The sequence below is a fragment of the Erpetoichthys calabaricus genome, chromosome 6, assembly GCF_900747795.2.
Source record: "Erpetoichthys calabaricus chromosome 6, fErpCal1.3, whole genome shotgun sequence".
Lineage (NCBI taxonomy): Eukaryota > Metazoa > Chordata > Cladistia > Polypteriformes > Polypteridae > Erpetoichthys > Erpetoichthys calabaricus.
In genome coordinates, this window is record NC_041399.2 from 121,969,850 (window position 1) to 121,992,650 (window position 22,801).

The 22,801-nt window shown below is 35.6% G+C and overlaps 1 protein-coding gene across 1 annotated transcript in view; it reads left to right on the top strand.

Annotated features, from left to right (window-relative positions):
- obscnb (obscurin, cytoskeletal calmodulin and titin-interacting RhoGEF b) overlaps positions 1–22,801 on the top strand; it is a 565,304-nt gene that overhangs the window by 236,116 nt on the left and 306,387 nt on the right. The window contains exons 34-35 of the mRNA XM_051928767.1: positions 8,804–9,070; positions 17,294–17,560. Coding sequence (XP_051784727.1) covers positions 8,804–9,070; positions 17,294–17,560 — 534 coding nt within the window. The remainder of the gene's footprint in view (positions 1–8,803; positions 9,071–17,293; positions 17,561–22,801) is intronic.

Below are 22,801 nucleotides of genomic sequence, written 5' to 3' on the forward strand. Positions count from 1 at the left end.
CAAAAATAGGGCATTTAATCCAGAATGGACAAACTCATTTCTGTTCATACTTCCCACTGGGAGCACTAAACCAGTGTGTCTCATATGTTCAGAAACCGTGGCACTTGTTAAAAGTGAATGTTAATGTGAAACGACATTATGAGATGAAACATAAAGGTTTCGAACAAACATACCCACTCAAATCCGAAGTGAGATCACAGAAAATAATTAGTCTCAGAGCCCAATATGACCTGTCCACCAGGTTCCTGAGCCACACATTCACTGCCCAACAACGTGCTTATGAATGTTCCCTCAGAGTTGCTTGGATTTTGGGTCTACACAAAAAGCCATTTACTGATAGAGGGGTTGTCAAAGAATGCATGAGTGCAGTAGCTGAAACACTACTTGAGAGAAAAAAAAAACAAGAGCTGTGTGATAAAATAAAGCAAATACCCATGTCAGCATCATCTGTCACAAAGAAAAGTGAAATATTGACTCAGGACGTGCTACCCCAGCTTGATGAAGCAATGCATAAGGCCAATGCATAATGTGACAATGCTCAGCTGTTAGTGTATGTCAGGTTTTTCAACACTGACCAGAAAGCACTCTGAAGACCTTTTAGGTGTCACTCCCCTTCAGACCAGTACAAGAGGTCTGTCAAAAGACAATTCAGTTGTTGAACTGATGACGGCTGTCCGCTCCTTTCAGATGAAACTTGAGGTGTTCAAGGAAGACTTGCATGAAGACTGTGAACACTTCCCAGCAGTGCAGGAACAGGTTCAGGGACATCGAGATGTGTCTTCTTTTGTTGACTTTATTAATAAGCTGATTGTAAACTTCAGCAATTGTTTTGACACCTTCAGCTTTGGACAGCAGCTCGCCATGTTCATTCAGAGCCTATTTCTCATCACAGATGTCAGGGGGTTCTCAAAGGAAGTCACACAGCACTTTAAATGGGTAAATGCTGAGCCTCTTCAGATGCAACTGGTTGATTTCCAAGCAGATGTGGCTCTGAAATAGCAGTGTGGAGGAACTGACCCTTCCACTTTCTGGCTCCAAATGGTCCCTGAGACAACTTTCCCAGGTCTGAGAAAAGTAGCCTTGTACATCTTAACCATGTTTGGCTCCACACACAACTGTGAGGCAGCTTTCTCCACAATGAACATAATCAAAATTAAATATTGTTCCAGGCTCAATCAATGAACACCTCCACATGTCTATGAGAAAGGCTCTGACTCCATTCAAGCCCAGGTTTAAAATCCTGGCAGGACAAGCTAGAGCTCAATTCTCTCACTGAGCAAAAAAGTGGAGCGATGAATATAAGAGGGGAAGAAAGTGAGCATTTAAAATGGTTTATTTGTTAAGATGTGTTGAGATTTATTATCTGTAAAATTGGTTGGGACTGTCGAGTCAAGATATGAAACAGAAAAGGGGAAATTCAAGCTTTTTCTCTATTTATTTTATTTTTCTGAAGTTAAGCACTTTATTTAAACATGCACAATTTTCACATTTTATTTATTTTGTCTTATTTTGATATGCAGCCCTACTTTTATTTAGTAAATTTAAGAACATTATATACTGTGATGGAACATTATACGTATCTGCAGTCATATATTCATGTTCAGTTCTGTGTTACGTGACAATAAATATTGTCAAAAAGTTTTTGAATTGTACTGAACTCATTTGATTTGAAACTCTGGTATTGATTACATGCAGATGCTGATACAACTACTAGGCTACTTAAATATATATGATACTAAATAGTTAGACAACATGATCTTCCAGACCATTGCTTCAAGAAATTTTCTCTAATTGGACCTCTTTAGATTTTAGTTGAATATCCCTGGTCTATAGCATTACTTACTGTTATATTGCTACAGATACCATACTTTACTATACTGATACTATACATACACACTGACTATCTATATTAACCAAATGAGCAGGATCGGTGTATGAAAGCCATCTTTATAGCATGCTGAGACAGCATCAAGCTTGTTCAGACCTGCCCAGCATGTCAACTTCCACAGAACAGCTTCCAACCTGGCCTGATTCCATGCCTGGACATGCCCAGGCTGCACAAACTGTTGTTGATAAGTCACTTACAGGAGCATAAATGTTTGGATACAAATATAAAAAAAAAATCATGACAAAACTGAAATGGTACGTGATGGGTAAATTTTGATGAGATATTCGTGATCAGCACCCACAAATCTATAAGAAACACCCAATAGTGTTCAAGAAGCAAAAATGTTGTTGTGCAGTGTTATATTGCTATAACCCAGCAACTATAAGCTTGTTGTGATAAGGGGAGCATAGAGTTTCTGAATGCTTATATTTTATATCGAAATGACCTGTTTAATTACAAGATTTCATTACATGGACATCACTAAAAATGAAAATATTAATTTATTCTAAGAAAAGAAAATAATCTTGCATTGTATTTCTGTTAATGGAGAATTGTTATGTTATGATTATATTTAGGTCTTGAAAATCTAGATCAGAAATACACTTGTTTCTTGCAGTATATTTAGATTAATTTCAAATTCCTTTCTGGGATAAACTCAGTTTATTTAATCTCTATGAGTTCAGGATTCACTCCTTTTTGAAAGAGCTGTGTGCTGACTTTTAATGAACAATGAGATACCCACTTCCATTCTTTTCTCAGTGCTGGGTCATATTGCATGCTGGTAGAGTACTGCAGAATGGAGTCAAAAATATATTCCTCTACATAATTAATAAGATTGGATGTAGTCTGGCCATCAGTCTCAGAATGTAGGCTAGCACATCCTAAAACAGGGTCCAGAGAGCAAAGTTATTATAGTTTTGCCTTTTTGTATTAGTTTTTATTTCTATATTTTTTCTGACCTTACTTGGAAAATCAGTTTAGTTTTAGTTTTCCTTCATCGTGTATTTTTAGTTTTCATTTAGTTTTTATTTAACAAAGACATTTCTATTTTATTTGTATATCTGTTAGTTTCAGTATTAATAATTATGGTATGGTTACAGAGCTACTATGGAGTTTAGTTTTGTGTCACAATCAGACAGAACTGTACACGTGACGGGTTTGGATATAATTTGAGTTTAATGTTAACAGAAGCTTACTACACTACATGGTTTACTATCAGGTTTTGTTTTTGACTGATAAAATCAAGTATAATCAAAACTAGATACTAAATATGAATAATTTTATACAATTTTATGATTTTTTAAATATTTTCTATGTCATTTATGCTGAATAATTTGAGCGGACTGTTGGCACTTTTCATCTTTCACTTTTTTTGCTCAGAAGGGGCCAATTCGTAATTTAGGTGAATTTTAAGGTTTGAGGGTTTTGTACTCTAAATGTCTACAACACACAACATATCCTACTCCAAGACAATGTGCTTACAAATAATGCCTTCAATATTGCATTAAAAAATCTGCCATACTTGGATTTGTTTTTACCAGCCATATTGATCTCCGATTCCATCTCAGCCACATAAAATTTATAGACAGAAAATTGCCACCAGCAGGCCTGAAAAGATATCAAAAATCAGAAAATAGATTCTACTGTGCTTAGAAACAACAGGGCTCTTAAGCTTGAATCAGTGTGTAGACCCCACCTAGCTGTATTGAGGAAAACAAAGAAAAACAAGCCTGTAGTGTCAAGGTTAGGGAGAGTGAGATTTGAATAGCCCATGCATAAGAACAGTAAACCCATAATGAGCAGAGTATGAGCAGGTAATAGGAGTATGGACAGCCACAAAATAACAGAAACAGCATCTGAGATTAGGAACAATATATACATTTTCTAAATCTGCTTATCCAGAGCAGGATCACAGGAATTATGCAGCCTACCCCAGCAGGTTTAGATGCCAGGCAGGAAAAATTCCTAGTATGCAATATGTATGATATGACTGATGTTAAGAAAAAAAAAACTTTTTTTTGAGAGAGAGAAATCCTGCCACCCGATTATTTTCACAATATCAGGTATTTTGAGCTATGAATTGTGAAAGTAGTGCTATACAGCACCTGACCCAGCACAGACTGACACACAGAGGCATGTGTAAAATCCAACAAAAGACTTTATTTTCCTCTGCTAGAGAGCACGTCTTCCCCGTGAACCCCCCAGACACAATACAGTCCAAGTAAACACAAATCAAAACCACAAATACACTCCCGTTTGGCACCACCACTCCTCCCTGGCAACCTCATCCTCTTCCTCCCGATTCTGGCTCTTGAGTGGTGGTTGCTGGCCCTTTTTAAAGCCCACCCGGAAGTGCTCCAGGTGGTTGATCACCTGTTTCTAATTGCACTTCCGGGCAGGACTGTATAGTTATCCAGGCCAGCTCATGGACCTATGCAGCACCCCCTGGTGGTTACCCCAAATCCCAACAGGGCTGTGGAGAACTCCATCTCCCATGGAGCCCTGCGGGAAACTGAGGCACCATCATCAGCCAGGAAGGCTGCCACCAAGCGTCCCGGGGGGGAGGTACTGAGGAGCCCATGGTTGCTCCCCCGGAACATATGTAGAAGGGGCGTCCCGGCCGGGCATGGGACCTGGCTGCCCGTCACAGAATGTAAAACTAAAAAAAGACAAATTAATAAATAAACAATAAATACAAAAACACATTAGTAGGTTTAGTTTTTCAACAGTTGGCAAATTATCTTCACCTACCAACCCGTAGTTCAATACAGCCTTAGTCAACTCAAGAATTTTACAAGGTTTGTATCATTTCATTGTTAATTATTGGTCAGCAACATTATGCTGATCTTGTATGTTGACCTTGTCAGTCTCTCAATCAGTGCCATTTTATTTTCAAAAAGGATTTTTCTTGTGCAAAGTGGTAGGTGAATTAAATTGAAATGTTACTCATTTTTGATTTTTCTGTCCATACAGTGAAGTTTTTATTGACCAGCACATTCTGATTTCAGGTGTTTGAATTACAACTTGATATACAACAAGCGCAAAGAAAGATAGCGCAGTAAATCACTTTCTGTTTCACACGCTTTATCCACCCATGTTCATCTTGATCTGTCACCGCCAATGCTATGTGAACACCTGCCCTCCTTCACCAGCTGCCGCTCACTGGATGAATATATGTGGGTGGCTCGTAGTGGATTATTTTCTGTTTTAGAGTTAGAAGTTACAAGGGTTAAAGACTAACGGCAAGAATATTCATTCAAAAATGAAAGCTAAAAATATTTTTAGTAAATTATTATTTTATTTCAGTTAGTCTTTCCAGCTACTTTAATAGTTTTGTTAAGTTTTAGTTTTTCATTTCTGTTTTCTTAATTATTTTATTTCAGTTTACAATTTTTTTTTAATAATAGTTTGTTTTGATTTTAGTTTTCATTAACTATAATAACCTTGAGTCACACACATATGAAAACTGGATGTAGAAATTCATCAGTCGGTTAATGTATTGCAGCCCAAGAGGCATAATGGAGTGAAGTTTGGCTGAGATACTGTTGACTTGTCTGCCTGTTTGCTGAGAAATGACAAGTTGCCAATATAAACTGATAAAAAAACAAAAAAGTTCTTCAATGCCAATACATTGATCATCTTTAAGGAAACTAAAATATAGTCTGTACATCATATTCATTATTTTTGAGGTGTAATTTGTTTGTCATGTCAACGCAGATTACAATAATACTTCAGTTATATTAATTATTATGCTTGCGAATTATCATTTAGGTGGTTTGCCTGCATTTCCCTTCTTTATCAAGGGTTTCTCTGAAATGTTGCATAAGCATGTGTTAGAGTTGCTGTAAATATACACATGCACCACCCATCAAGTTTTCTTTTATAAATCTCAAAGTGGGAGGTTGATTATGCACATTTCCAGCCTCTTTTTGTGCATATGCAAGCTTTACAAATAAGGTACCAGGTGCCCTGTATTTATCAAAAAGGTTAAACTTTCCTTCAAAAACTAGCTGCACTCATCTCTCTTGGCTGAAAAGCTGCTGGTACTGTGTTTGAAGATGCTCACACACACTCTGTGCAATCTGTTCTCCGAAACCTAAAAGCTAATAAGTTGCTCTCTCTTTGGGGATCTGAAAACTGACAATCTCTGAAACCTGAGACCCACTCTGCCAAGCCAAGCCCTATGCCAGTGGGCAGACAAGACTGAAAAGCAGCTCTTACTTCAAGTTAGGAATTTCAGCGTCTAAACACTTTTGCCTGAGTTATAAGTGTCTTTCTTGTCTGTCTTGTGTCCTGTCTTGTCAATATATTTGCAGTTATATTTCTATAATCCTTGTATTTATCAGTAAATTTTCTTTTTCTTTTTCTTAAAATTAATGTGCTTTAGATACCTTGATACAAGTTTAATAGCCCGCTACAGAGAAAGTAAGGAAAATAAAGTAGATGTCTTGCCAAATGTTTTAGTTAATAACCAGCATTCCTGAAGGTAAAAAAGATAATTAACCAAGTTAAAGTTTCATTTTTTTCTATATATTTATTGATGCCCCTGGAGGAAAAGTAAAATTCTCTTAATTTTTCGTACAACATTAAAAGCAAAACAGAAATGAATATTCATACATTCCCAATTTTTATTCAATGGACAAAGTGATAAATCATACTGTACATAACTATTCAATGTAATTCATGACAACAATGATGACTGCTCCAAAACCAGTGCAGGATTTACGTATAAGCTACACAAGCTATAGCTTAGGGCCCCCGCCTTCTTGGGGGCCCCCAAAACAAATTGTCAGAGTGAGCAATTGTCATATATACTTAAATATACTACAGCATTATTTGTCCCAAACAGGCCCAGCCTTAGGCATAGGCGAAGTAGGTGACCGCATAGGGCCCCGGCGTCTGGGGGGCCCCGGATCGACTCCTTGGTCTAATTTTCACGCATTTCACAGAGATTCCAGGGGGGCTTCGCCCCCCTCAGGGGGGCCCCTGGACCCCCCTTTCGCCTAGGGCCCCATAATACCTAAGACCGGGCCTGTCCAAAACAGTGAGATGTGCAAGTTCACACAAACTTTAAACTGCATTACAAAAAAAAAATCAATGGTATAGTTTAAAAGGAACTAGGCTTCAAGGTGTAACATGATTTACAGGTGCAATGAAGAGCAGCAGTATGCCTAGAACACTACAGTGTCAAAGGGTCTGCCTCGACAACATGGAAACAAGCTAGCACCACCAGGCACAAACAAAATTTCATATACTCCATAAAGAAATGTTTTTTTAGATAAGAAATTGCATCCAGCATATCACGGACAATTGGAAATTTTAAATAATGATAACTAACTTGAGTTTCTTATAAACATTTTAACAATATGTTAAATAACCGAGGTGAGTTTATTACTTATTTAACTTTTGCACAATAGCTCCACCTGCCCTTCATGAAAAATACCACCGCAAATAATAAAGATAAAAATAAACATTCTGAATTTGTTGACTTCTGTGTGAGACTATGAACTTTGAAAAGCAAATATTAACTAGAAGGAAAAAAAATGTATATACACCTTTTAAAATAAAAATATTTAATAAATCACACTCTTTCAGTCTGACTGCAGAGATGCATGCCTTATGGGTTTACAGAATCCTAACAAATGGAAAATGATTCTGATGACAATGTGAATTTAATGTAATAACGAGACAACACCAAAAAAAAAGGTTTGGAGTAGCCACTTTATTCTTGAATAATATGAAATAAACGAGAGAGAAGGGATGGATTAAAAAATACTAATCTGTTTGTTACTTCACAAACTCCTCAATGACACAGTCAACAACATAACATTTATATATTCTAATGTCTGATCTAATGTATCTTGCCTGAAGAAGAGGCCTGACTTTCCTCGAAAGCTTGCATATTGTAATCTTTTTAGTTGGCCAATAAAAGGTGTCATTTTGCTTGACTTTTCTCTACATTCATGATAAGCAGATATAGTTTACTGTTATATTAAGGGTGTTTGTTGTTATTAACAAAAACACGGAAAGCATGTTTTCTGAAATTGAAACCTTTACTGCTTTGAAGTGTGCATAGAGTTTTTTTCACCCTAGCATTGCATATTTACTATTAACAGATGTGAACACAGCTAATTATTTACTTACTGTCCTACTACTAAGCTCCCACCAGACCTGCCATTTCTCCTGCATGTGCTGCTGAGATACAAATGCACCCTTTACTCACAATGTGCCCTAGTTCCGGGGCAGTTGGTAAAAACTGGAACTGCTATATTTTAATTAAGTTTTGCACACAACCAATATACAGCACCACACTCTCAGCACACTCTACGCACTGTGTGTTTTATGCTAAATAAAATATTAAGTAGTGGTGCTATTAGTTTGAAAATACATTTCATTAGGTATTTGTAATGTAATATATTCCACCATCTTCCAATGACATGCAAAATACATGCATACTGCTAGTACGTGCATTACAAAATGCAATTAAAATGATGCTATATTGTAAGCGCAGCAAGTTTGATGGAAAGTTTTCTCAACCTCAGATATTTTATAATTAAAGATCTAACTAATAAAATAACAAACTTCAATTTAGGAGTCATAACTTTGTGATTCTTTTATTAGCTTTAAAAAGGTTTCAATCTTATAGTGGAAATTAGAAATCCTGTTTGTGTTCACATACTGTATTTAAGAGTATATTTCCCCATAAAATGTCCTGAAAATAGTATGGAAAATGACTTCCTGAAAAGAGTGGAAACCCTGTCTAGTTGCCTGTGCTCTCTTCTGAATTAAGCATATTAAGAAAATCAGTTGATGTAAGCAAAGTTTCAGCAATTGGTTTTGTGATACCTTTGAGAGCACCATTGTATTGATTTACATGCTCAACCAGTGCTTACTCTCATATCTTTACCTCTGCAGAGAATCTCAATAGGTTTACAATGGAGCTTTGTGACTTGACTGCAGAAGAAAATGATTCAGTAACACTTAAGTGTGAGACAGCAGAACCTGTGTCACAGGTCATCTGGAGGAAGGGTATGTCTGAAATAAAGGATGGCATTAAATACAAGATGAAGCAAGAAGGCACACTCTCTATTCTGTTTATCAGTCAAGTAGAGAAGAGTGATAGTGGCATTTACTCCTGCGACATTGGAGCAGTCCAGACACAAGCAAAGTTAACAGTTCATGGTAAGCCTTATGGTTCAGTATATAATGCTAATTGTACACATTGCAAAGCTCAGTATTTGAAAAGCTGTCAGTTCTTATTAGTAGTCACTTTTTATTCAAATGTATGTATGTATACATAACTTCCATTAACATTATTTGAAAACTTTGTCACCATTCACCTGTCTTTACTTTTGCCTATCTGTCTCAATTTTCTTATATATAGTTTGCTTCTACAATGTTCTTCTTGTTTGCTTCCTCCTGTCTCTTCATCCCTTTCATGGTAACAATAAAAGTAATGATGGGCTTAATACACAGCATATTTCTTCTGATACTGCATTTGTCTCTATAACATGGAACTTCCCTATGTGTTTATTTTAATTATTCAGGTAATATGGTAAGCTATTATAAACTAGTTGTGTTCACACAATCATTTCAAATGTGCCAGATTTTTGGATCATGCACTTGACAATTCTTTAATCTTATTTCACTGATAACCTGTAGGAAATGAAAAGGAAGCCCACTACTACTATTAACTGCATCTTCTGTATTTTCCAGTACCATCATTAGGTTTTACCTAATGCTACTTACATGACTACTAACAGCTAAACAGCTGTAGTTTAAAGGGATTTAAGAATATGTAGTATGTTTTCATTAACAGAATATAAAGCATACTTAAATAAAACTGATATTGTTAACACAAGGTAAACATCTATTGTAAACATGATGCTATACCTCCTTGTGACTAATCCAGCTACTTTAATGAAGGCTATTTTGAAAAGGAACATGCAACTTTTCACCTAAAAGCTACTTATTAAGTCCAATAATATGTGCAGATGTACTGTATTTGTATTGTACCTTAGGTACGAAAGTTCTTATCATTGAAGACTTGGAGGATGTGGAAGTCTTTGAAGGAGCGTCAGCCACTTTTATGTGCAAAATCTCTCCAGTGGACTACACCAATGTACAGTGGTTTTTGGATAAAACTCCATTTCACACCAATGAACATAATAATTTTAACTATGAGGGTACCATAGCCTCATAGTTAAAAAGCTCACTTTAAAAGATTCAGGCATCATCACCTTTGAAGCTGGAGATAAGAAAGCATGACCTAATTTGATGGTATAAGAAAACAAAGGGAACAAGATAAAGGTTTGGTGGGAGTCTGCCCCGTATTCCACCAATTTCTACCATCTCCTCAAAACTCCAGGGCCACCTTAAAGTGCACATTCAACATGTGTTCAAATGGCGGCATTGGCTGAAATGATTGGTAAACCCTGATCCACCTGTAGTTTTATGCAATTAAAATTGTTCCATTTAATACCCATTCTTTAAAAAAGACAGCTGAAGTAATCAGGGATTTCATCACTGATAAGCCCTTGATTCACTTTGTGTTGTAGAACAGAATATTACCAGCGTAATAGCTATTGATTTAGAATTTTCTGATCACAAGGCCATTTTACTTGATTCTCATTCCTCTCACATTTTGGGTAAATTCAAATGCACTGTTTCTTTAAGAACTATTCAGTCTGTAAATCCACACATTGTTTTGGTTAAGACCTCTTGCTCACCAGTGCTAGGGTATGGGCTGCTCGACTCCATCAACTTCCGATCTAGTTTCAAATTATAATACCCTATTATCTTTCAACCTGCATATAAAATCATGTACTTTTAATTTTCCTAATTTCTCTGGTGCAGTCATAAGAAAGTTCAGGAATATCAACTGGAGCATCCAAGTTAAAAAAAAAAACAAAAAAACCTTGAGGTACATTGGTAGGCATTTAAAGGCACTCATTGATCTCTGCAAGAACCTCCGATATTTCAGAAGTAAATGAACTTACGTAAACTTAATAAACCTAAATTTGATAACTCTTCAGCTTTATCCTGTCAAGAACTTTGTTTAAAATGTTTGTACTTTTGTACAGATTTGAATGCAGTCCTTAATTTGGAATTAAATACTGCATGCTTTGGTAATGTTATGAAACATCCATCCATCCATTTTCCAACCCGCTGAATCCGAACACAGGGTCACGGGAGTCTGCTGGAGCCAATCCCGGCCAACACAGGGCACAAGGCAGGAAACAATCCTGGGCAGGGTGCCAACCCACCGCAGGACACACACAAACACAACAAGCACACACTAGGGCCAATTTAGAATCGCCAATCCACCTAACCTGCATGTCTTTGGACTGTGGGAGGAAACCAGAGCGCCCAGAGGAAACCCACGCAGACATGGGGAGAACATTCAAACTCCATGCAGGGAGGACCCGGGAAGTGAACCCAGGTCCCCAGATCTCCCAACTGCGTGGCAGCAGTGCTACCCACTGCGCCACCGTGCCGCCCTAATGTTATGAACTTTGAAGTTAATTTTTTTTTCTTCTGATAATATGCTTGCTTCTAGTATTTGTGCTAATTTCTACTAGCTAATATAATTCATTTTAGCACGTTGAATAATAGTTGTAAGCCAATTTTATCTCCTAGGAATCCTATGCCTGTATCTCTGATAAAATAATGTCTTTGTGTACTTACTTGTCATTATAAATATATCCCTTTCTCTGCAATATATACATTCCAATCTAATTAAAGGACTACTGTAATTTGACCTGTTTTATAGAAAGCTGCCCTTAACCCTGACTGTTTATCTAATTTTAAAACAATTTCTCACACTTCATTTTTATTCAGTGTTCTGAATTGTTGCGCACTCATTGTTGCGCACTCAATCATTACATTGTAATGATCCATTTGAACCACACCAATCTGGTTTTTGCAATGGTCACAGCAGCAAGATGGCCGTGGTTAAAGTGGCTTATGATCTTCTGATGGTTGATGACTTTTGGGCTGTGAGCTTACTTGTTTTGTTACAACTCAGTGCAGCCCTTTGACACAGTTAGTCAAGCTATTACTTGAAGTCACTTTTAAGTATTGGTGGCACTGTTCCAGGCATTTTTAAATGTTTATATTGAACAGAAATCAGTTTGTTCTGTTTTGTCATAAATCTCCTATAGCACCCATTGCCCAGAGTGTGCCACATGGATCAGTTTTGGGGCCTCTTCTGTTTAACATCTGTGTGTTTCATCTTTTCCATATTGGTTGCGCATGTGGCCTGGACTATCACTGTTGCCCTGATTATACTTAGTTCTGTGTATAAACTGCCATACCTCCACTAAAAATACCAAAAACTACCATGCTTGTTCTTGTGGTTTAGAATGGGGTCTACATTGATCCATTGGTGCAAATACGGAAAAAAAAAGACCTACTAATCATCCAGTTTGAAGCAGCAAAGGTTTCAGTTTTGCAAAAGATGCTTTTCACATTTCTGAGGAATGTTTATATTACAACAAAAGGAATACATTATTATCACTATGCTATTTTTCCTGGGTTAAGGGCACATTTCTGTTCAACTTTCTCTTTACAGACAGTGTTGGTGTGGATGTTTTCATGTAAATAAGGAAGTAAACTGGCACAAACCACCCAAGTGTGTTTAGCACAGTGAAAAAAAGAGTTGTATAGTTTTGACAATGGAAATGTAATTTACAAGCAAACTAAATACAATATGAATGACTACAGTACATTGTAACTAAGGATGCATGATTATAATGCTGCTTCATGGATTTGGTATCCTGGTTTTGAATCTTGTTCCTGGCCATTGTTTGTGTGGAATTTGCGCATTCTCCCGGAGTGAATGTGTGATTTCTTTTCACATTCCCAAACACATGCAGGTTAGGTGAGTTGGCAATTCCAAATTAGGGTTACTATTAGAGCGGGAGTGTGGATGGATATATGTGCGAGTTGGTATAAAATGAGAACCTATTTATCTAAATTATGCAAAAAATCTTGCCCTAAGCCCATGCTTGGCAAACCCAAAACCAAATAGACTGTATCTGTGAAACATGTGAAAGGTAGGATCATTAAGCGCATAGACTGATGCTTAACACACATCACTGAATATACTGTTTCATGCAATGGAAGATCATTAAATAAAATTAAAATAGAAAATAAACAGTCATTTTCTTTTATATTTTTTTGTATTTCTTTGCATTTTTAGTTTTGTTTATAATGTGATTCTTATCTATTGGTCGGTGTCTTTGAGTTTTCAAAGATATTGAAATAATGGCATTGATTCATTTTCAACTTAACACTAGAATTACCAAAGCCTACAAAGAAACTTGTAATCCCGGCCCACCTTAAATCCGTTCGCACCTCTCCATCAGCGTCTATTGTATTGTAAATGTGTCGATCAGCACAAGCAGCCTGCTATCCCATCCCCCCACTCAACGCGGAAAGGGCAGAAAAATACTTCACCATAGATACAGTAAAACTGTAAAATCACACATACACTGTAAAATGCAGATGTTAAACTACTGAACTTTCCAGTAGAAGAGTAAAAGTTGATCAATCTGAGAAGTAAATCACAGAAGCAGTCATAATCAAAATTGCCAGGCGCTGCCTTCCAGGAAAATTATCACATTTTGCATTTTTATACAACCATATATAAGAATTTGTTTTTCAAGAAATCTTGTTCTGGCGGCAAATGTAGACATGGTTTCACTATGAAGCATTGACTGCCACTAAGCACCATTTAGTGGGGGAGTGAAACAATAATACCTGTGCAGCAGATGGCACTCATAAAAAAGTACACTCAAACAATAAGTAAACTAAATGTAGCATTTTGTCTCTGGGTTAATGGCATTCAGCACAGTGGGCATGCTGGAATGAAGGTGTGCTGAGATATTCCTGTACTGTCATTAAATTCAGATAAAAGAGACAAAAAATAAAAAACTTCTTCAGTGCAAATATGCAGCATTGGCCATTATCTGCAATGATGACCCACAAGCATGGACAGGCCAAGCTAAAACAATCACAATTTTAAGATTTCCCACTTAGTGAAATGAACGTGAATGTGAAAACTTGGCTCCATGGTATTGTGACCCACTCGTAAACCGCAAGGCCCTCTGGAGGCAACTCATGAGCCACTTTTGAAACCCAACAGTTGAGAATCACTAATTTAACTGATTTGGCTGCATTTTCCTTCTTGATCAAGGGTGTCCCCAAGATTTCTCATTATGCATATGCAAATATTCCAAAATCCAAAATACTTCTAGTCCCAGGTATTAGTTGATTTAGGGATACACAACCTGTATACTCATTATTGACAGAGTAGCTAGGTATTACTAATACCAAGAAAATCTTAATTTATTTTAATGTGATCCTTATTAGATTTAAGTGTAAAGAAATGTGATAAAAACCTGTGTTTCTTGGTCAAATGATCAATAAAAATACATTATGTTAATGGTTTTTAAAATGATTTTCAGGGTTTAATGGAGGTCTTTATTTTCCTTCTGGGTCATCAAGCTACAACTCCTAATGGTTTATAGTGTCCCTGCATCTCTGTGTCTTTTGTCTGCGCTAAAGTGCCAGGGGCCTAATGTATTAAAAGTGCTTATTTTTGGTAATGCACCTAAGCTATTTCTTATGTAAAAGTTGGGATTTACAGAACACACACTTGGAGTGAACATTGGCTTAACACTGTGTCAAATTATGACCATACATAAGTCCCACAGACTTTTTGGTGTTGGTATTTTAGTGACACCAGGTGGCAAGACAATGGATTGAATAGAAAATCTTGTTTCAATGACACATCAGTCACATTCCAGTGTAACTGAACTAATTATATCACAGTTAACTAACATGTTCTTGTAATACAGCTGTCTTCATTGTTGGTAGTAACACCTAATGCATAAATTTAATTTTAATTTCCTCAGTGTGCAGAGTACCTATTTTGTCAATACAAAGACTGTGCTTTGCATTGTATGACATAATTGGCAATGGCAGCATAACCAAGAAGCTATCCATGACTCAAAGAATGACCCTGAAGTCTGATCCCCAAATGACTGTTTGGTAAAATGAAGCCATCCTGGGTTCAGCTAGGTCACAACAACATTAGTTTGAGCAGCACATCATTTGTATATTAATTGTTTACAAAAGCAACTTCAATCTGTGATGGTGCCTTTATCACAACATTTGCATTCATTTGTTTTGAATACATTAGGAAAATCAGCCATTGCTTCAAATTGCCAGCTTGTTCACCATGACCAAAAATTGTATGTATCTACTGTAGGTAGCATCATAATTATTCCATTCTATGGCATGAAATGGCTCAATGATAACTGGAAGGTTCCAGGTGGTTCAGCCAATTCACGCTGAAAGTGCCCATTGCCAAATACCCCATGGTTTTTAAAACCTGTGAGAAAACAGGGAATGTGATTATTTCTGTAATGTAGGTTCCAATTCAGCACACAGCTCCAAGCGGATGGCTGTAGGAAGTATAAGTCGGTTTATAAGTGAGACATCATCTTGAGACAAAAAATCATTCAGATCCCTGAAAACTTTCTCCTTGTGTAGCCTGGTATTAGCAATATCCTCCAAAGAGCTAACCTCACCATTACAGTGCATTTCTGTCTAATTCCTTCATATGTATGTATGAATGCATGTAGGATAGATAGATAGAAACAAACAAACAAACAAACAAACAAAAAACAAACAAAGAACTAACTTTATTTGTCCCAAAGAAGAAATTTGGCTTTGTACACAAGCTCAATAAGAAAGTAATTGAATAAATAAATACATAAATATTATAGAAAACAAATACATAAATGAAATAAATATTGTCCATTACCCAGAACACCATAGGCTTATCCAACTGCATACCTCTGAGTTTACCCCTTAACAGGACTGACTGGATGGTATTGACATCATTGGAGAAATAAAAAAATGTAAACCTCACAGTGCTCCCAGCTTTACCCAGATGGGAATAAGCCTTGTTGAGCAGATAGATAATTGGATCTTCCACTCCAATCTGTGTCAGATAATGAGCAAGGGTCAGAAATATAAAGCACCATGTCTTCTGCTTAAAGAGGCAAAAATGTATTCAAGTTCTTCACTTACAATGCCATATATTTATGATTATAGATGGTGACAAGTTTGATAGTAGTTGCAAAAAAAATAAATAATAAAGGATGTTCCATCTGATTAAATGTAAAATGAAAATGAATGCTTAATGGAGTATCACTTTTCTTCTTTGGTTTTGGTGGTTGTTGTTTGCATTAACAGATCTAATTAAGATAGGACTGGGTGATATGGCTCATAATTCATATTACGATATTTTTGGACCTAATGTCAATATACGATATTCATAGATATTTTATCCAATTTTACTCAAAAAGATGTTACACAGTTATATTGTTCTTATTTTGATCTAATCGCACAGTGATAACTTCATATGATTTATTTTATAATAGCATAAGCATAAAAAAAATATGCAGTACACATTAACGCAAGAAAGCCAATTTTTTGACTGTACTTAGGTAATGAAGGAGTAGGTGCTTTAGCCATGTAAAAAAAACAAAAAAACAAAAACTTGAAAAGAGCATTTTGAAACATTTGTATTTTTAAGTTATGTTTTGTAAACAAATAAACAATGGCAAGAACAAACATTCAAACGACTTCACAATTTGTATGCAAAAAATACAAGTGTATCAGCTGCTTGTGGCATAAGATGGCAGCATGCATTGATGTGTTTGCTGTGCACCAGACAAGACTAAAACGGGTTCTGCTAAAATCAATAAATGATGAAGCTATTAAATCACCTGTCTGTTTAACCACAAGCTATGAGTGACAGATCTTGCAGCTTATGATCAACAGAATGTCAATGATCCTCTTACACAATGAATGGCTGAGACCCATGTGAAGAAATCCAGTGATCAGCCCAGTGGGGATAAGTTATTAAATGACAAGCGGTAATGAATAAAGAAAAAATTTACATATGTTCCCTTTGGCCTGAGATGGGTCAGAACAATGTGCAGGGCCTAATGGCAACCTCTGTTGATCCATGTTTTTGATATGCACAGAGATACAGTAATTCATCAAGCACAATTGTACTTTGATATAATCTAATTTTACCATCAATAAGCTTGGCAGCCTCAGGTACTGTTAAACTAGCTAACTATCAGTTACATATACTAATTAAATCTCAACCAACTTGGAAGTTTGGCTTTGAAATAATGAAAACATTGCATGTTCATGTTTAAGACGCATGTTTCAAAAATGACTTTTGCCAAGTTTAATTGAAAGGTAAATAATGTTTTAAGTTGGTAACAACCAAAAAGTAAGGATTATAACTATAATTATATGTAATATTATTTTTCTTATCAGCAATTTGTCTCTAAAAACCAGCTTCTGTTTTTTTAGAAAGTATACCAGCCATTACAAAAGGTTTGAAAGACACTGAAGTAATGGAAGGGGAGGATGTTGTACTTGTATGTGAGACATCCAAAGCTGATACTCCTGTCACATGGTTTAAAGATGGAATTCAACTGAAGAGTTCCTTAAAACACAAAATTAGTTGCTTGGGCTTGAATGCCAAGTTAACAATCTGCAAGACAGAAGAAGGAGACAGTGGGATTTATGAATGTGAAACTGGAACAGCAAAAAGCAGGGCCAAGGTTGCTGTCAATGGTAAGTAAAACATATTCATGTTGTCCATTCTTTACTTGTTATTAGCAGTTAAAAAAACTACATTTTAGTATTATTCTCATGCTCAACAATAAGTCATTAATTGACTTTAATTTTACAATATATTAAAAGTTGTGACTAGGAGAACATTTATAAAGCAAGTATAAATGTTAGTTGATTGATAGCATGGAACAGAAAAAGCGTCTTTTTAATGACATTGGTCAAGGATAATTTAATATTGTTAAATTATAGAGCAAAGTAAAGACATTTAGAAATGAATTTCCTCATGGAACGGAAATTACTTTTACAAATATTCTGACTATATTATATATAGTCTATAGCAGGGGTGGTGAACTCCAGGTCTAGAGTGCCACAGTGGCTTCAGATTTTCATTCTTACCATCTTCTTAATTAGTGACCAGTTTTTTCTGCTGATTACTTCTTTTAATTAACTTGACTCAGGCCCCATAGTTGTTTCTTTTTCTTTAATTAGCAGCCAAACAATAATGAGACATAAAACAAGCCACCACATGACCAGCTCCCCTGTGCCCATTACACAATATCTGAAATTAAAGAGTGGTGATGGTCTTGGTAAGGTTGATCTCTCAGGTTACCAAAACATTTTGATGGTGCTCTTGGAAAGAACAGAAAAACAACAGTTTTCGAAATGTGTGCTGTGGCAGAATGAGAGCAGCAATAAGCCATGAAATTAAATAACGGGTTTAATTAACCGCAAGAATTGGCTTCTCATTAAGAAAGTGATTGAAGTGAAATTGGTTGGAGTTTGAAGCTCCAGTTTAGCTGGTCATCTGTTAGCTTGTTTCAAATCCTATTTCTGCTTGGCTGTCATTTAATGAAGAAAGGAATCAATTCAAAGGGCTGAACTCTTCTAACAGGGCTATTAAAGTGATGGGGAAAAAGTTAATTAGCAGTGAAAACTGGTCACTGATTAGGAAAAGGGTTAGAATGAAAACCTGTAGCCACTGCGGCACTCCAGGCCTGGAGTTCGCCACCCCTGGTCTATAGGTATTGTATATATCATTTCAATATAATCTTTTATCAGTGATATACTTGTTAATAGACTGCATTATACTTACATTGAAAGTCATTTTTGACATATTTTTCTCATTTCACAGCTTTAAAGTTTAACTGTGTTGTGAGAAAATTGGTTTAGTTTAATTGTCTACTTCACATCAGGCAAAACCAATAGTTGATCGTATTTTAGGGAAATTCTCCTATTTTGCATATTTGTGTTTTTTCACTCAAACTCTTTCTTACATTGATGTTTCTGACTTTAGACTTTGGAACCACCAAAGTAAACTCTGATGACCTGGAAAAGAACTCTCATGTTAGATACTCATTTTTTTGTAAAGTACCATATATACTCGAATATAAGCCAAGTTTTTCATCACTTTAAGGCTTCGTTAGAGCTCTTACAAATGTCCCTAAAATGGTCTCTTTTTTTATGACCGTGTGTCCACTGTATGTATATCATACATCCTCCATATTATTGTTTTAACTGTACCCAGTTGTAAACTGCTTTCCCTTCTTCTGGTTCACCCTTTTATTCTTCACTGATCATGAATGCCAGAATAGACAGTGTCTTGATGTCTCTCTTTTGGACCTCTATTTGTAGCCTTTGTCTCTGACTCATTGTACACATGTTTATGAGAAAACCCTTGAATGCCTGCCATCCTGGGCCATGCTTCAGGAAAGAAGAAACATGCCTTGAGGCTTTAGAAGTGTCTCAGCTATTTCCATTGGCTTTCCATGTGCACATGGCCCCAATGTCATAAGCAGAGGGAGGAGGTGAAGAAAATTGAGACATTGTATTTTTCAAAGCAATACACAGACACATATATGAAAAATGCAATTCACAGATGAACATTATAATTGCTTTTATCTAGATTGATTTTTTAAGAACTTAAAGCTTTCTTCAGCTCAAGTATTACTTGTCAGAAGTATATACACTAATATTTTTGTTGGATATCCTACTAGCTACTATGCATTAGATCATCACAGAAATCATGAAAAAAAAGCAGTATGACTGTATTCAATATTTAGTGTTTTATTAAACATCTTCATGTAGGAAGTGACCCCCATTGCTCTAGTAGGTACACCTAATTGTTTAACTGTTTGTTGAGTTTTAATGCCTACTGAAAAATAAGTCTGCTAGATTATTCTTCTTCTCTAGCTTGGCCAAATTTCTTGACTAGTGTCCCATATATGGCTATGGCAGTGCCCTATTTTAGGACTTTAGAATTGTCTGTCAACAATTCTGCCTTAGTCCACTAACAAATATCTATAAGGCAAAGAGGTAGGTCACAAAAGCAGTTAGAGAGCATGTAAATAACACTGTTTCAGAACATATGTTCATCACAGTGAGTGAAACTGGTTGCTGCTTTCTTTTTGCTGGACAACAGCCATTTCCTACTGTCACTACTTTTAACCAGTTCAGATGCACTAAGAACTAATTTTTTTAAAATAATATGGTTTTATTCAAGAATTGTAGTACCTGATAGCTTTTGTTAATGCTACTTTTTAAAATCCTTTTTGGAGTTTCTGGTTTTTATTAAAACATTCGCTTTTGACTTTTCACTGCAACATGTATATTCAGTATAGTGCTGTATATGTAATGTAAATATTGTCTTGAAATAGATCAATAACTCTGTACTTTTCCTTCTTTTATAAGTTATATATATTCAACTTGAACAAAACTATTGGTTTTCCAATTAACAAACTAAAATGAAACATCATTAATGAAAAAAAAATAAAACTAAATAAAAATGAAAAAAAAGTCTGAAGGCTAGAACTAAATGAAAATGGGAAAACAGCAAAAACAAAACTATTTTTTGTAATTTTAATTTTGATTTTCATCACTCTAGTTTTTGTGCATAATGCACATGCAAGTATATAGTTGCAAGTATCTCATAATATTAGTTAAAGTCAATGTCATATTACATGAGTCATGAACTAGTTTAAGTGAGTTGCCGGGTATGTCATACTACACAACTAATTGTCAAGGGAGCATGCCATGAATGCACACGATTTGCTAAGGTTATGTAAATGAAATCTTCAATTGAAAATCTCTGAAAAAGTCATATAATGTGACATAGGCTTTAGAGAAGAACACTAATTTGTGCACATTTGCAAGTACTTCTCACTGAAGCCATTGCAATGGGTCATCAGCTGCTGTATTCTGTGGATTTCATTAGTCATTTTCAGCTATCAGTCACTTTTCCTTTCCAGACCTGAGAGCGAATACAGAAACCTTATCACTTACCAGTGACTTAGTCTGTGGCTTTCACTGACCATAGTTTACTATTAGTTACATTGGCACTAGTAGTTGTCAGTGAGTTGCATTTGTCATGTAACTTCAAGGTAATGGTGCTTAAAACATGCCACCTTTTATTTTGTCAAGTTCAAAATTCAGTCAGAACTTAGACTGAAACAGGAAAAAAAATTGTTGTTATCTTTATACACATACATAGTGTGTGGATCAAAGCACAGTAGCTGGCTGTGGATGTTTACTCACGCCATTCCGGAAAAACAAAACAAAAAAAAGTCACTCCCTTATTTTGCAAAGATACTGCTTGACTTACAGGGTTATCATTCCAGTAACAAATTAAGTAAATATTTAGTATACAATCCATTTTATCAACCAAACCGACATTACATATATACATTTAATTTTAATAAAATTTTGTTACTGTGGCGTGTGGAAGTAACCCCCAAGAAAGACAGGAATAGTTCAATCAATCAGCTTTTATTCACTCACAGATGAGTACATGGATTCTATGTTGCAAGTCAGAAGAGCAAATTTCACTTTTTTGTCAGCTTTTTTATATTCATTTTCCTCCCTCCCCCTTACTTATAAAACAGCATCTAAGCATTTCATTTTATATTGCGCAAATTGGACCACAGAGTGGCCCCCAAAGAAGAAAAGGTACATTTTCCTGTGTCTAACAGACGCGTTCCTAAAAAAGGAAGTTGTCCTAGGTCAGCTTACTGCAACCTGTCTTATGACAGACGCCTGTATGAATAACCTGCCATTATAGCAAAACAGATTGTAACCCTTAGTAGCTTGCAAGCAGTTAAATTTTCTTTCACAGGTGTCACAGAATGAGTTTCTGTTACACAACACCATGAGCACAAGTTTGATTGCTAGCCTGGTCAGTGTCTGCATGGAGTTTGCATTTGTATGCTGAGTAAGTTTACAACTGTGATATTGAAATTGTGCAATTAAGAACTCTCAGTTGCCAATAGTTCTTTATTCCTACATGTGTTGTTGAATTGCATCAACCCAGTTTAGGACCAGAGCTACTTAGGTTTTTCATGTTTCTTATTACGTGAAGGATCTGAGATGTTTCTAAACAGATATTCAGTATTTAATGAAATAACATGCTTCTAGAAACGTATTGGATACGTGGAAACATGCAAGTCTATATTTCTCTTATTACTTTTATTTGCACAGTTGAAGTATTGACTTTAACAGTATTTCAAAAAATAGCAGTAATAGTTCACTGAAGATAATATACTTTTAAAGTTTGAAAATAGTTAAATTGCATATAGTCAGCATCAGCAGATATTAAAAATAAATATCAAATAAGAGTTTATATGTGCAGTGATTGTACCTGTCGCAGGGGAAATGCGAAATTAAATCTTTTTGAAATTAAATAACCATTTGCATATACCGTAACTTATTTTAGATTAAAGTAACAAATGACATCAGAGCACACTTGTTGTTTAATTCTTGAATTTTTGATTATGCAGGAAGCCTTGAACTGTTACATGATCATGAGATACAACATAAATGATGCATAATATGACTGCTATAGAAATGTTTTTTTTTCAGACTTGCAAAACTGTGTCCATGTGGACATTTTTCATGAGTAAAACAAAATAATGTGACAAAAAAACTAATAAAAAAGGAATAGAGAATTAAATACAAACTAATACAAGAAAATGGTGAAAAAATAAAAATAAAAAATAAAAAATACAATAAAAAACTAAATAAGATCTCAAATTAAAAAATATCTTAAAATATAAAAAACAGTTAGCCAAGAACCAAAATTAAAATTCTAATTAAAAGCAAATATTCTGAAAGATGGTAACCAACCCAAACATGTTTTAATTAATTAGATCATATAATTCTGTGGATTTATTTTTTTCTTATTCTTAAATTATACATATATTGCCACTACTAAAGTATATTGCTAAACTGCTACTCCTGCTAATGGTGACA